At 36.7% G+C, this 14,654-nt stretch overlaps 1 protein-coding gene across 8 annotated transcripts in view; it reads right to left on the reverse strand.

Annotated features, from left to right (window-relative positions):
- Positions 1 to 14,654, reverse strand: part of LOC309439317 (janus kinase and microtubule-interacting protein 1) — a 119,452-nt gene that overhangs the window by 35,504 nt on the left and 69,294 nt on the right. For all 8 annotated transcript variants that reach the window (XM_082051743.1, XM_082051745.1, XM_082051744.1 and 5 more), the window contains 2 exons: positions 12,774 to 13,042; positions 7,000 to 7,494 (listed from right to left, as the gene is read on the reverse strand). In XM_082051743.1, coding sequence (XP_081907869.1) covers positions 7,000 to 7,494; positions 12,774 to 12,902 — 624 coding nt within the window. In that variant the 5' untranslated portion in view covers positions 12,903 to 13,042. The remainder of the gene's footprint in view (positions 1 to 6,999; positions 7,495 to 12,773; positions 13,043 to 14,654) is intronic.

Genomic DNA, 14,654 nt, shown 5'->3' on the forward strand with positions numbered 1-14,654 from the left:
AAAACACTAAGAATAAACACAAAATGCTGAGCCTGCACTATAAAAGGATTTCATTAAATCTGCCTGATTCAGGAAAAAAAAAAATTAAAAATAATTTAAAAAGGCCTGAGTGGAATGCTGCCGTCTTAGCTCTTGAGGGGACAAGCATAAATCTTCAGGGGACCAAAAGTGAAGTATTATTTGCAGTCCTAAAATGTTGGAGGTGGTGGAAGGGGTTTTTACAGATCAGCTCAGCCTTGGAATGTAACTGAAACACACGTCTCAAACAGATGGAAAATCCAGAGCAGCAGCCTACAATTTGATATCAGCAGCTGTGTGTGTGAAATACAGGCGGGTTTAAGCGGCTGATCAGAAGCATGCAACAACAGGCTCTACCCAAGCATGCTTGACTGCACACACTGAGATGATTAAAACTCAGCTTTCCAGTCTCAAAATTTAAGATTTTGGTTGGGGATCAAAACTCATGCCACTCCACAAAGTGAGAAAAGCCAGGCTCCGTCCTTCTCAGGGGAGCAGAGGCTCATGTAGCGCCCCTGCCAACAGCCATCTCTCTACTCTAGAACTTTTTCAGAGAGACAAAGGTCTCTGCATTGCCACCACTACTGAATGTACCCTAAAGATATTAATGTCACTGCATTAAAAGGGCAAAATCCTAGCAATGGGAATGCAGGAGAATATGAAGTATTGGAAAATAGTAGCTGACACTGCAAAGGATGTAATTATGGGGTTTGGTAGAGCGTTAAACTTCTGTTGCTACTTTTTTTCATTTTTTACTGAAAAATAATTGCTGAATCTCTAGCAAGATAAAAGGTCATCTAAATGATAGGGTCCTCTAAATTTTATCCCCTAAAAACGGAAGGGAATAACATACTTTAAAATGTCATCAACTGCCCGGATTAAAAAAAAAGAATGCACCATCCTCGAATTTGTGGATGACGCCAAATTCTGGGGAGCTGTTACTGCACTAGAGAACAGGAACACCATACAGAGGGACCCTGACATGTTGGAGAAATGAGCCAAAAAACCGTCATAAAGTTTGCCTAAAACAGATACCACATCCTGCCCCTGAGAGACTTTAAAGTCCTGCAACTGAAAAGACTGGATGCAAACTGAAGTTGACAGTTCTGCAACAGAGAGAAAGAAAAATGAAGCAAAAAGAAAGAAAAAGACTTTGGTGTCCTGGAGGGCAAGCTGGATATGAGTCAGTGATGGGAGCTTGCAATGATTGAAGTTAACTTGATAGAGGGAAAAATCAGGAGGAGTGTAGCCAGAAAGATAGAGAAGAGATTTCACCTTTTACTAAGCACTTGTGAAACCACACCAGGAGCAGTGAAGCCACTTTTGGGCTCCCCCGATGAAACCAGGTATTGACAAACTGGTACAAATACCATAAAATTGGATGAAGTCCAGGAAGACCACAATGGGGCTGCAGCAGATGGAACTGAAGGAATTGATGAGGGAGCTGGGCTTTCTCAGCCAGACAGAGTAGACCATGGGATGCATTACAATTGCAGGTACCTCCTCAGCTATCTAAAGGGGGATACAGGGATGAACGAGTCAGACGTTTCTCAGAGATGCAGTAAGCACTGAGGCAGATTGTCAGAGATTGTGGATCTCCATCTTCAGAGATTTTCAAATTTGACTTGAGGAAGCCCAGAGCAACCTGATCCAACTTTCAAGGCAGCCCTACTTCAAGCAGGACATTGGACCAGACAATCTCAAGAGGACCCTCACCTTACCTTTCCATGATTGTATGATACTCCATGTATAGAATGCCAATGCTAAGTATTACAGTAAGGACTCACAGACAGAAAAACACAGTAAGAGCTGTAGAAGCCTAGAAAACACTAGCTTACGAAGGACTTGAGTTCCCATCCCTGGAAGTGTTCAAGGCCAAGCTGGATGGAGCTCTGAGCAACCTGGTCTAGTGGAAGGTGTTCCTGCCCATGGCAGGGTAGGTTGGAACTAGATGATCTTTCAGGTCCCTTCCAACCCAAACTATTCTATGATTCCATGATGTTATGAAATTTGGGTCAGTCCTCAACTGGAATAATGTAGTTCTTAATTCTGAAAAGATGTTATCCTTAGTCTTTCAGAAGCCTTTGCTTAAATTATGAGGTAGTGTTACACACAGACACAAAACTGAAACAATAATAATATTTAAAAAATTACTATATAAACGGTACATAAACTTATTCCATAAGAGGGTTTTTCTGTTGAATAGAAGTTTCTGTGAAACTGCCTTGATTTTTGCCTTTAAAAACTGCTTTATCTATTACTTTGAATTATATTCTTCCAGATACTGCATTATATATGGGAAATACCAAAGAGAAGAAGGGCTCTACTCTGGAAGGGGTTTTTAATTTATGCATCTAATTTGGTCTAAGGAGACACAGGACACTTAAATAGTGCATCTCTCTTAAAAAATCATGGCTGATCAGGAACTTTTGAAAATCAATCCTGAAACAATTTGTTTTACTTTGATTTTATTAATGGCAAAAGGATTTTTTCCTCGCAATGGAGCTGCAGTAATGTCACATTACTCTTTAGACATTTTTATGAGGTTATTTGAAAACACAATTGAAACAAGCAAATTTAATTTATCTAGTATACTGTGTGCCCTCTCAAACATGAATCTGATTGTGCACCTAATAAAATCAGTGGAATCTTTTACATTGATTTTGTGCTTAAGACAACCGGGACTATTTTACACTCACGTGAAATATCTTTTTATTCATTTCAATTCAGGCTCTTTAGGTATATTTAGGAAGGCCACGTATGAAAAGAGTTTAACACATTCAAATGGTATTTATCTGTAAAACAGGTGAGAAGTCTGATGTTAAAGACATTTCCAATAGAGGAAATAATATTTACTAAAAACCTACACCCCAAAATGCAAGATGCAAGTGTCACCTGTTTATTCCAAAGTTTAAATATTATGTTTATATTAACAGTGTCTGACAAAATAAACATTGAGTTTCCTTCTCTTTCAATACCATAAATCAGTAAATCAGTGATGAGATAATTCAATATCCTTTTAATGACTGTATTGTGCATATATTTTCCATGGCAAGCACCATAAAGTGTCCATTGTTCTTATCTGTGCAAAGAGAGTACTTAGAGAAATGTGCCTTGCAAAGTAAGTGCCTTCTTAAAGAGTGTCCATGTAGTCCCTGAACGAATGTAACCTCTAAATAATATGATATACTCAATATTTATGTTCTCTTTCACAACTGTGCTGATAATAGAATAAGGTTGGTCTGTTGCCAAAACTCACCGACAATTTGAACGTGCTACTTCAGCAATTTGAAACAAATGAGAGAAATTTTACTTACCACTGAAAACTAACTTTAAACCTGATTTTAAAACCAAATAACTCAGTTAAATGTCAAGCTTGAGTTCAAAGAAAAACTGGCTGAAATAAACTTTTATTTTGTGTACTATTTTATATTTAGATTTAAATATGAAATGTCCTTGTAGCACAATTCTGCTTTTTAAGCTACTTAGTAAACACAACTCAATAAACTCAAATTCTCTTCAGCATTGATCAGATGTGTATAAAATTTAACTTGTACCAGCTCGGACCTCAGAAGGAAGTGAGCCATACTGCTTCCAAGAATGCCATTAAAAGTCTGTTGATACAGAGTTATTTAGGTATAGACATGTTCACCTATGCAGTCCTCAGCTGACTCTATGCTTCAGGGCTGTTTATATTGAAGCTCCATAAACAAAAAAGTATGATTTTCTATATTCCTTTTTTTTGAAAAAAAAAATCCATAAAGACAGGCTTTAACATTTCTTCTTCAGGCAGATTATTCATGCAAAGTATTTTTCAATTTGCTATTTCCATTCTTTTATCTTTGTTTTTTTTTTTTCCCTGTTTTCTGGGGGGGGGTGTTATGTGATTTCTGTTTGTAAGTATCTGCATCCGTATCAGCATAGTTTTCATACTACATTTGTAGAACAATACAACTGTTAAGACTCAACTAGTCAGAAAACATTGTCTGAATAAAACTGCATGGTAGCTGTTCTTGCTTTCTCATCATATTCTCAAAGTTGTCTCTTTACTTTCAAAGCATCTGCTTAATTTGTCTCCCCAGTTTGTCACTGGCTATTCTTACTTTCCATTTCCCTGTTGCCAACACACACATTGTGCTGATGCACATGTACAGCAAGTTTGTTTTTTCTTTTTTTAGGGGGTAGAATCCATGTCCACAGGCATCCCTTAAATTAATTAAAACATTTATAGCACTGTAATATTAAAGTTCATTACAGGAACTGACAAATTCCAATATAATTTCATACCGCACAGAGAAAAAGTCTGTTATATTATTTTGCCAAATAGCTGTTTTACTTTCCTTTACTAGGCACTAGGAACTTCGCTATACAATTTTGTTTGTGTTGAGGCTTACTGGGTATTTTTTATGGCTCATCTCAAAACTGTGAAGGCAATCTCAAAACTGATTAATCATATTTTTAAAATACTGACATTTGTACAATATAACCATGGCTGTTTATGCACACAATGTAAATGCAACCATATATTCATGGATAATGGATTTTGCTTTTTTCCTTTCTTACTACTTTTTTCTTGACAGCAAGCCAAAAAATGCAAGATTTTACTCAAATTAGTGATGGGTATTATAATCAATGGTAAAAATGTTGATTTTTTTTAAATCTGCCATCAACCTGTGGTCTAAGATGCAAAATAAATCAGCCAAGCCTGACAAGACAATCAGACACTGCAGCCTGAATTACTCTATCTGAATTTGAATTACAGTATGGCCAGCCCATTTATAACATTAATACCAAATATGTGATTTCTTAATAATGCCATAAAACACAGACATACAAAAAAGTGCAGTATTTGAAGCTTGGCTAGAGAACTGTGCTAATATTAATAACACTACCTGCCACATCCTTGCTATTTCACCTACCACAAGGGTAGGAACCAAAGCAACCAAGAACCCCAAATCCACAGCTGATACAGTTAATCTGACATTGAAGACAAGCATCCTGCGCACTAATTAAAATGGGGAGAGGAGGAGGGAGGGAAATATCCTGATGATTTGATTCCATAATCCCACTTAGACTGCCAGAGCAGCATCTAGGAACTCTGCTATATTTTTCACGTTGCCCCAGATTTAAAGAGTGCCCTATGCAATAACAGCTGCCTAAATTGCTATGAATTCCCAAAAGAAACACCTCTCTTTCATAAAAAGAACCCATACAATTTAATGAAAAAAATGAAATTCTTTATCTGAAAGGAGTCACAACGGTGCAAGGTGACACAAGGCTCCTGATATTTTTCCTGTGTACTCTTTCTGAGGGGAAAAGCATGAACACTTCCAGCCAAAGCCCACTAGACTGTCCCCAGGCTTCCTCTGGGCCTGGGCACAGGAAACAGAAGTTATCTGCACACTCTTCAAATACAGTCACCTTTTTAGATGTATGGAGTAATGGAGGACCAGTAAGGCTACAATTATAATGCTTACTGAATTATTTGTATCGCAGCAGGCTGAAAGCATCCACTCTTGAAAGAGAAAAGTGATTCCTTTACAATATCAACCAAAGACGTGACACAGGTGTGTTTACTGGAACAATTTAGGATGCCCCACCTCACCATTTATTGGGATAAAGAAAGTTAAATTTAATTAGAAACTATTCTCTAGTAAAATACAAGCCACAACATAGCAACCTTGTCTCCTCTTTAACACTTTTAAAAATTAACTGCTCTTTATAGTCAGGACTTTAAAATTCTACATTTATAATATGGAACAAAATATGAAAGAAACTATGTTTATTGAAATCTCATGTCGTCAGTTTTTGCAGTGGTGTTTAATCAGGGAAATTATATCCCTGAGACTTGATCAATTCCAGTTTATTTAAAGCATAAATATTAACTAGCTGTATTACAAACTGTCACTGTCTCAGACAGAAGATCACCACCATTAAACAGATATTACGCATCTGCAGCTTGCCATCACCATCATTTTTTTCCAAAGGAATACAAGAACTAAGAGGATATACCAGTATAAACACAAACTGATAAAATATTTTTCTTAAGAAAAGTGATGTTTCATTCCATTCAAAGTCTGTTCTTCTTGAAATGAGATATATATTAAGCTCACTATAATTTTAGATTTTATTTGCATAGCTATGATACTGCTAGTTTAGACAGACTAAAAATCATATATATACATATCCATATAAAATATCACGGTATCAAACAGAAGTGTCATTTGATGATGAACTCTTTAAATGTATTACTGTGAACAGCCCATCTTAGATTATTTACATTTTACAAAGCTGCATAATTTGAAATATTTGGGGCACCCGCTGTTGGGAAATACTGCCTGGTTTTCAATTTTATACTGACAGCATAGTTTGCCATCTGTGCTGAAGTGCTAGGGTTTGTGAAGCGTGAAAAAAGCCTGCAGTCCTAGGCCCTAACTTTGCTGCTGCAATAGAAAAAAACACAGAAATTAAAAATAAAAAAGGGCAACAATGTTCAAAATCAGATGACGTAGATAATGATGCAGAAGAAGCATAGACATTGTCTTGTTTCAGCACAATTGTTTCCTCCAATAAAAATATAAAAGTTCTCTGAAAAGTTAATTTTTCCATCTCACGAAGGTGTTCTTACATTGCCAAATGAGCAATGCCTGATTGTTTTCATCAACAGGAATTTGTAAGGAAATACCATTGACCAAGTGGGAAAGTCTATTGCTTTGATCTGTGGAAAAAATTAATCCTGGAAAGTCTTGGTTTATTCACATTCTATTTGGTGTGACATAAAGCTTTGGATTTGGTTGGGTTAAACATGGAGCCAAGGTTCGTCTACGCTGTAAGAAGGAGGAAGTGCAAAGAGCAGCCTACTGCAGCAACCAGCACTGATGAGAGACGTCACTGCAAAAGAACAGTTCGATATTTATGGGCACATACAGCAATATACTAATACCTGCTATGAAATAAGCACACTTTACTTAATGAACTTACCAGTCTGCGGATCTCTCTCTCACATTCCCGCTTTATTCTATTAATCTCATCCTGATGGGACTGATAAGCCGTGCGCAGGTCAGCAGCCTTCATTTTATCTGCCTGCATAATGTTGTTCAAAGCTTCTTCAAGCTGCTTTTTGCCAGATTTCAGCTCCAAGATCTCCTGTTGCAACTTCATCCGTTCACCGTCGAACGCCTTGCGAGCCTCCTCCTTCGCTTCACTCAGCAGCGCCGTCTTCACTTTGTCAGCTGCCCCGTCCCGCAGGACATTGACTGTTGACTGCAAACGCTGGATTTCTCCATCTTTTATTTTCACCATTCTCGCTACCTCCTGCTCGTGCTGCCGGATCAGTAGCTCTCTGACGCTCTGAAGTTCCTTCATTTTCTCCTCATGGAGCTTGGCTTTCAGTTCAGAAACATAAGCAGTGTGCTTGTGCTGCTCCTGCTCCCTTTCTTGCTTAACCTCTTGGATTTTCTCTCTCAATTTACCTACCTGGAACATCAATATAGAATATCGATTAACAAGTGCTACCACAGTTTTTAAAGTCTTCAAGGGATTTTTTTCTAAATCATTATTTAAAACCCCATCCTGAATATTCAAAAGCAAAGATCACATATCTGATGCTTCCTATAACAACCAGGGACAGAAAAAGGCTGTACGTGTGCAGGAATCTGCTATGGACATGCAGTATTGGTGACAAGTTCTCACGGTTTTAGGCAATAAAATAAAATGGAGAAGCCTCCAATCTAGTTCTCTCCTTATCTCCTCCACCAACCATGCCAGACTACTCTACTACTACTACTACATCCCAACCATAATCCCTCTCCTGGGCCCTACAAGCAGACGGAAAACAAATCAAAGAAAAAAAGAGTTTCTGTTTATGCTGGGAAGGAAATGCTAGAAAACCTTGTACCATTTGCAAGACCAGACTTCATGGATGCTCATAGCGATGTAGATCTTCACATACATTCAATTAATTCATTCCCACAATAACCTTCTGTAGCTAAGCAGGACTATTATTGTTTCATAGATGGGATGCTCAGACAGACGTAGATTAATTTACCTAATTTACACACATACTGCCTTTGGGATTTGAGTCCCAAATTACTACACCCAAACCCACTACTTGACCTGAGGTACTTCCTGCTAATCAGATGAGAAAGGCTCTTGCCTTGAAGGAAGAGAGAGAAGAGATCCTATCAACAAAGGAGCATTCTTATCAGTAGGAACATGGGGAATAAAAGCCAAATTAAAGTGGGGGAGGAAGGGAAAAAAATACATTGATTTTTATTTCTTAATTTCTTAGCCACTTCAATGGGAAAGTCTTTATTAGATAAGCCAAAAGAATTGGTATTCTGAAAAATCAAGTGAAGGAGCTTCAGACGGGACACCCCAAAACTGAGGCTGTTCACAGTCAGCAGACACTTCAGAAAATATAGGCCAGTGACTCTAGCAGTTGTGGGGGGAGTAGGGGAAAGGTCTCATAGCCTATTATAGTAATACCCACTGTGATGAAACCTCATTATAAAATGATGCTCAGCAGGCTGCATGGAAAGTGATGCCTTTTCCAAGTGGGATTAGATGTTAACTTAGAAGGGAAAAAAAAAAAAAAAAAAGAAAAAACTGCATTTCATCGTGCATCATGTCAGTAATACATTTCTACTATCCCTGTCGCTGAGACTGTGAAGATACAGGCTCTACACTTGTACTTCTCATGTAAAGCAAAGTCAGAGCAGTGGTTTCAAAGTCTTGTGTTTTAGCCTTGTGTGACGATACAAACATACAAACCAAACAATGCTTCATGCTAAAAGGAGGTTACTGAGCAGCAGGACATTAATCACTGTCACAATATTCACAGACTGCTTGTATCTGTGCTATACAAAGCTGTAGTCATAAAACACATTTAATTTATGCTAAACTAAGCCAGAATTGCAACTTGCCTCACAATGCAGAAAGAATGGGACATCTCTCTTAATACTCAGACTATCACTAACCAAGAAGGTATAATTCAAACAATTTTTTTTTGCATGTTTCTGGATTCTACAGTCAAAAGAAGAAAAAAAAAAGTTTATTAAAAGCAATAATACTAGTTCAGGAAAGTTCTGGAAACCTTCATTATTTTGTTTATTGAAAACAGGTTCGTTCTCAACAGGTACTTTGGTGGGTTTGCTTCAGGAAAAATGGGACATCTTAACTCAAAAGCCTCAGATGTAACTAATCCCATGAATCTAAGCTTACTACCTAAGAGTGACCATAAGATGAGACTGATATGTTACTCATCAATCCCACAGCACTGACAGTAGGGTTCCCAGAGTCAGAACTTCACCAGAAGTCTTCAGGCAGCAGGGACAGCAGACTTGCCCTGTGCAGAAGATCTTACGATCCTGTTAATTTCAACAGTAACTTTGAGAATTAACCAACTCAAATTATCCTAGATTAAAAAACAAAACAAAAAAAACACACACAAAAAACCAAAAACAACAAACAACAACAACACAACAACAACAATGACAACAACAACAACAACAACAAAAAACACAACCAACCAAACAAAAAAAAAAACAACATAAAACCAGAAAGGAAACATATCTTCATTTTCATTACAATAATCTGAAAATAATCTGAATACACTGAAGACTAAACACCAGCTGAGAGAGTCCTAACATTACATTACAACTGTAGAAAAGTAACAGCTCTGCATCAGGCATTATCAGAAGCAGATTTTATTACAGAGATGCTGTTCCTCTATTCCACAATGATTCAGATAACACATCTTCATGAAGAAAAATTGATTGTTTCATTTAATTATTTTTCTCCCAAAACGTTAAGCCCGGCTATTGGAATATCTATGTATTATTTCTCCTGGTGGGATGATACTTAGTTCAAAGCCTATAGTGGAAAGCACCAATTTTCAGAGCTTGCCCTGGGGTACCTAATTCCATAGGACAGTCTAAGACTCTCCCATCCATGTCCATAGCATGGGGGTTGGACTAGATGACCTTTAAAGGTCACTTCCAACCCAAACACCTACACACTATCACAAGTAGATGAGATAACTGATTTGCAAATGAACCAACGCTTGATATTCATATAAATCTATTAGTTACTTCCTTACTGCTGAGCAAAGAAAATTGAAATGAAACTGAGTAATGAAACGTAGTAACAATGACACAGGAAAACAAACTGTATAACTACATCTATGAACAAGGTTAATATACCTCCAGAACTACAGTAATTTAAAATTAGTTATATTGTACATAAAGCATGCAACTTAAAAGCAGTTTTAAATACAACATAATAATGAATGTGACTTCCTACACAAGACTACATACTTGGTTTTTTTTGGTGTTTCACTGAATTGAGAGAAGGCAACATCTACATGCATTTTTGCTGTCTGAGAACACATACTAAACCACTCAAAGTAACTGAATTTTATCACATATCACTAGACATTTTACTTACAAAGCTTCAGCAAAGAGCAAGGTAAACAAGAAAAATAAGAATCCTTCTAAACCCACTAAATTTTTATGCTGCCTATCACTCCTCATGACCCAGTAAAAATGGATGCATCCTAATTCTCAAGGTCTTTAAAAAAATGTTTTCTTGTTACTCCTGCAATCTTTCTTGCCTCAAGTGTTCGCACTTCTGATAATCTTTTAACTTAAACTCTCAAAATTATGTGACAATATCAAAGGATCACAAGAAATGTGTTTGAAACTTATCTCTTTTCCCTGTGCTATATTTGGATCCCCTCAAAACTTCTGAAGACTCCCATGATTGCCCTTTTATTCCAGATTCAAATAGTTTAGATATGTAATTTGGTAAGATACATTAATTTTAAAGACCCTACTACAGTTCTGAGTAGAATTTTCCAGATCCCATTGTAGCATCAGACTTTTTTAGGCTCTCTTCCACTGTGTTTTCTGTCACCCTCTTCCAACATACCATCTGAAAAGTTTACTTATCATAATTTCTTGTTGATTCTTCCAAATTAATACCTATCTGCTGATGTCTCACTCCTCTCCATTATCTGTTTTAACTGGGTTAGAAATTGCACTATCATGTCTAGCACATTCACTCATTTAATAATTTTGAATTCTGATTGAAGTAACAATGCCATATTTATTCTTAATAACTTTGTTACTTACTGTCCAATGTTTGACAAATGTCCAGAATTCTCTAGTTTTAGTGATTTTGTTAAGCATTGATCATTTACATTTATATATCAAGCATAGAGAACAACTGAATTCAAAAGCCCTTCAACTGCTACCAGGAAACTACCCAGCCAAAGGGATGTGCTTCCTATTAGTCACAGCCAGTAGTGGCAGGACTTCAGCCAACTCCCTCCTCCAAGAGGTTTGCCATGTTTCATTCCCAATTACAATATCCCAGTGCCTCCTTGCTATTCAGTACACTCTTTATAGTTCAGTAAGTTAATCAGCTCCTTTCTAATTCCATAAACAGCAGACAGGAATAACATTCATTTATATCTATATTCAGTATGCCTGGATTCTCCGATCAACAGCTGTATTTAGAGTTCTTCCATACATACTCGCCATAACTCTTTTCCATATGACCTTTTTAATCCCCAGTAAATAAAGCTGTTTTGACAGTATGATATGCTCTTTTTTTTAATTTCATATATTGAAAATAGATTTTTCAGCTTACAAGGAAAGACTTTTACACACAGATTCAACATCTGATGTCAAAGCTCAAAAAAAGAGAAGGAAATCTGGGAAAAGACTTACAAAAACAATCTATAAAGTTGTGAGATGATACAGTGGCAACTGAGTTGGAATATCTCATTTATCCTAACTCCTAAATGCATTGTGATCTCAACTCTTAAATGTACAGTCACAAGCAGAATATAGATATTTAACAGCAATAGCAGAACTCAGTGAAGACGGTGCAATAGTAACAGCAAACACTGTAACACCTGCTATGAAGAACAAAATATCACAAAATAGACTATATTCTAATGTTTGCTAACCATCTCGGTAGGAGTGGGTACTTTCTAACACTTGCTCTTAAATATTCACAGATCTCAGCATAGAGCTGATTCACATTTTCTTGACTCTCACCCTGCTCATTCACTGCAGCTTCTTGTGCTCATTGCACCAGACTTCAAGGCTCAGTTAGAGTGATGCCGGTCTCCATTTATGTTGAAATAAGCATACTTTTTGTACTTTAATCAAATCCTTTTGCTACTTGTTACTTGATACTCAAATTTTGGATTTCTTCCAACCAAACATTTCTACTAGCAGAGAGAGGGCAGTACGTGAGCTCATGTTCAGTTCATGCATATCCTTCTCCAGCCTCGCCATAGATGGCAGCAAACCTACAATCCCAGGAGGACATGCTACATCAACAGGTTGCCCAAACCTATCAAACCAGTGCTCCCAAAACAAGAGGTAGTACAAGGGAACTAAGGCAGGGCCACAACTTTTGCTTCACCCCTTAGGTAACATAAATGAATCCAGCTACTTGTACACCAAAGGCCCAAAACACCACCAGCAAGATCCACAATGATGCATATTCAAAGAATTGCAAACACACCGATTTTCGATTAAGTACTGAATAAGCATGGAAGGAAACAATTTTATTTAAAGGGCTCAACAACAAATTAAACAAAGTGAACTGGGAAAACATGGATGAAACTTTGGATGTCTCTTAGGTAAAATTTTATTTCAGAGAAACCAGTATGTTGCAGCCTGGATTCTAACAGTGCTACTGTTAAGAAGAATGATCACAAAATACAGTCAGACAAATACCTTGCTTTTTTCTTGCTGAAATTCTATCTGGATGTTGGTTAGTTTAGTTCGTAGCTCCTCATTAGCAGCTTGCAAGGCTTCAATCTCCATGTCGGACTTCTCTCCCTTGGCACGGCTTTTCTTTGACATAATTACTTTTGAAGTTTAAAATAATCTTTTTTGCTCCACACTGAGCTAGTGCCTTTTGCTTTTAGCACTTAAGAGCCATGCAGTGATCAACAAAATCTTTCACACAAGTCTCTGCCATCGTGGGAACAGTCTCTCACGTCCTGGAAGAAACAAAGTAGTAGCAATAGAATTAGGCTGCAGTATTGAGCAGAATCAAACATCCATTTTAAAGCACTCTGAACTTCCTCATAATAAGTACTATATTGTATACTGTACTAGACTTTGGAAGAAATAGATCAGAAAAGAAGTAACACAATGTTTCATCACCTTTCCACTGTAATGTGATGTCCTCACAGTTATGATGAATATAGCATATAAACAGCTCTCTTACTTGAGAGCTGAGCTGGATAATGCTCAGGATTCCCAAGAGGCACAGGGACAACCATAAATTAACTGAGGCTGGTGGTGTTTCACTGGCAATAGTTTATTTCCTGTAGTAGGAAAAATAACTGATGCATTAAGGTGAGAAGTGCATAACTCATAATTGTATAATTTATAATTACCATCGGGTCTCACAGCATCATGATATATGGAAACGGTATCACAAATCTGGAAGAATATTTCAAAAGGATTTCTTAAAAGTATCTTACATATAAACTGCTTATGTTCAGGGTTAATCCTGTTTGAACTGCCCTAATGAAAACGTGAAGGTATTTAACTTCATTTTCATTTCCCAGCATGCCTCTAAACTTAAAAAGTATTCAATTATTTAAATCAGATTTATGTAATATTCAAAGAGAATATCAATAGCATACAAAGAACCTTAATTCCAATAATTAGGAAATCCCACAATTAGTTTGCTTCATGAGTAGTTATAGAAGGTTAATCTGAGGCTCTTTTCCTCGTCTGCTCTCCTCTAATAATAACCTGGCGCTCCACAAGAACAAACTGAGCAACAAACGCTATCAATGCTGAAGTAGTTTCCAAACCCACATCTTCTACTAATTTTAAATACCCATCACTAAATTGCCAACAAAGCAGAGAGGTTCCTACTTTAATATTGAACTACATTCCTGGAGTATCGTCTTTCCAAGAAAATTGCTACCAAATTGCCTTCAAGCAATAAGTTGCTCTTTCCAGCGTATTTCTGCCTGGGAGCTATTTTAGAAACTGTATTGGAATGAAAAATCACATGCATTCTTTAGCACATACTTTCTAAAGGGTTAACAATACCTCAGGTATGTATAGACAAACACCATTTGGTGAGTTCAATTATATACATAAATTTTACTCTTCTCTTTAAGGACTAGTAAAGAGAAACCAAGGAGATAAATATCTTGTTCAAATTGACAAGTCAAATCAGATGAAATGTGCATAGAACTCAGGACACCAAGTATCCTCTGTCTGTTTGACAATATTTCCATGGAGTTCTTTCATTTAGAAAAAATAACTGAAAAAAGACCAACTATATCAATTGTTTGCTAAGTAACGTAAGTGAAATCATTGATTTGCTTTGTAATATCAGATGTCTTTCCTTCCAAACTTAATAATCTGTCAACTTATCCTATGCAATAAAATTTAATCTATTCTTTAAATTCATTATAGTGAGCATTTTAAACATATAACTTATGATCAAAGAGGAAATTGAGTTAAATTTTAATTTTATTTATGTATCAAACCTGCCTTACAGAACAAATAAACACTAGTGCTATTGTGATTTTACACATAATAGTTGACTCGAGAAAAATAAATTAACAATATTCTTACAGTAAC

The sequence above is a fragment of the Streptopelia decaocto genome (assembly GCF_964273445.1).
Source record: "Streptopelia decaocto genome assembly, chromosome: 4".
Taxonomy (NCBI): Eukaryota; Metazoa; Chordata; class Aves; order Columbiformes; family Columbidae; genus Streptopelia; species Streptopelia decaocto.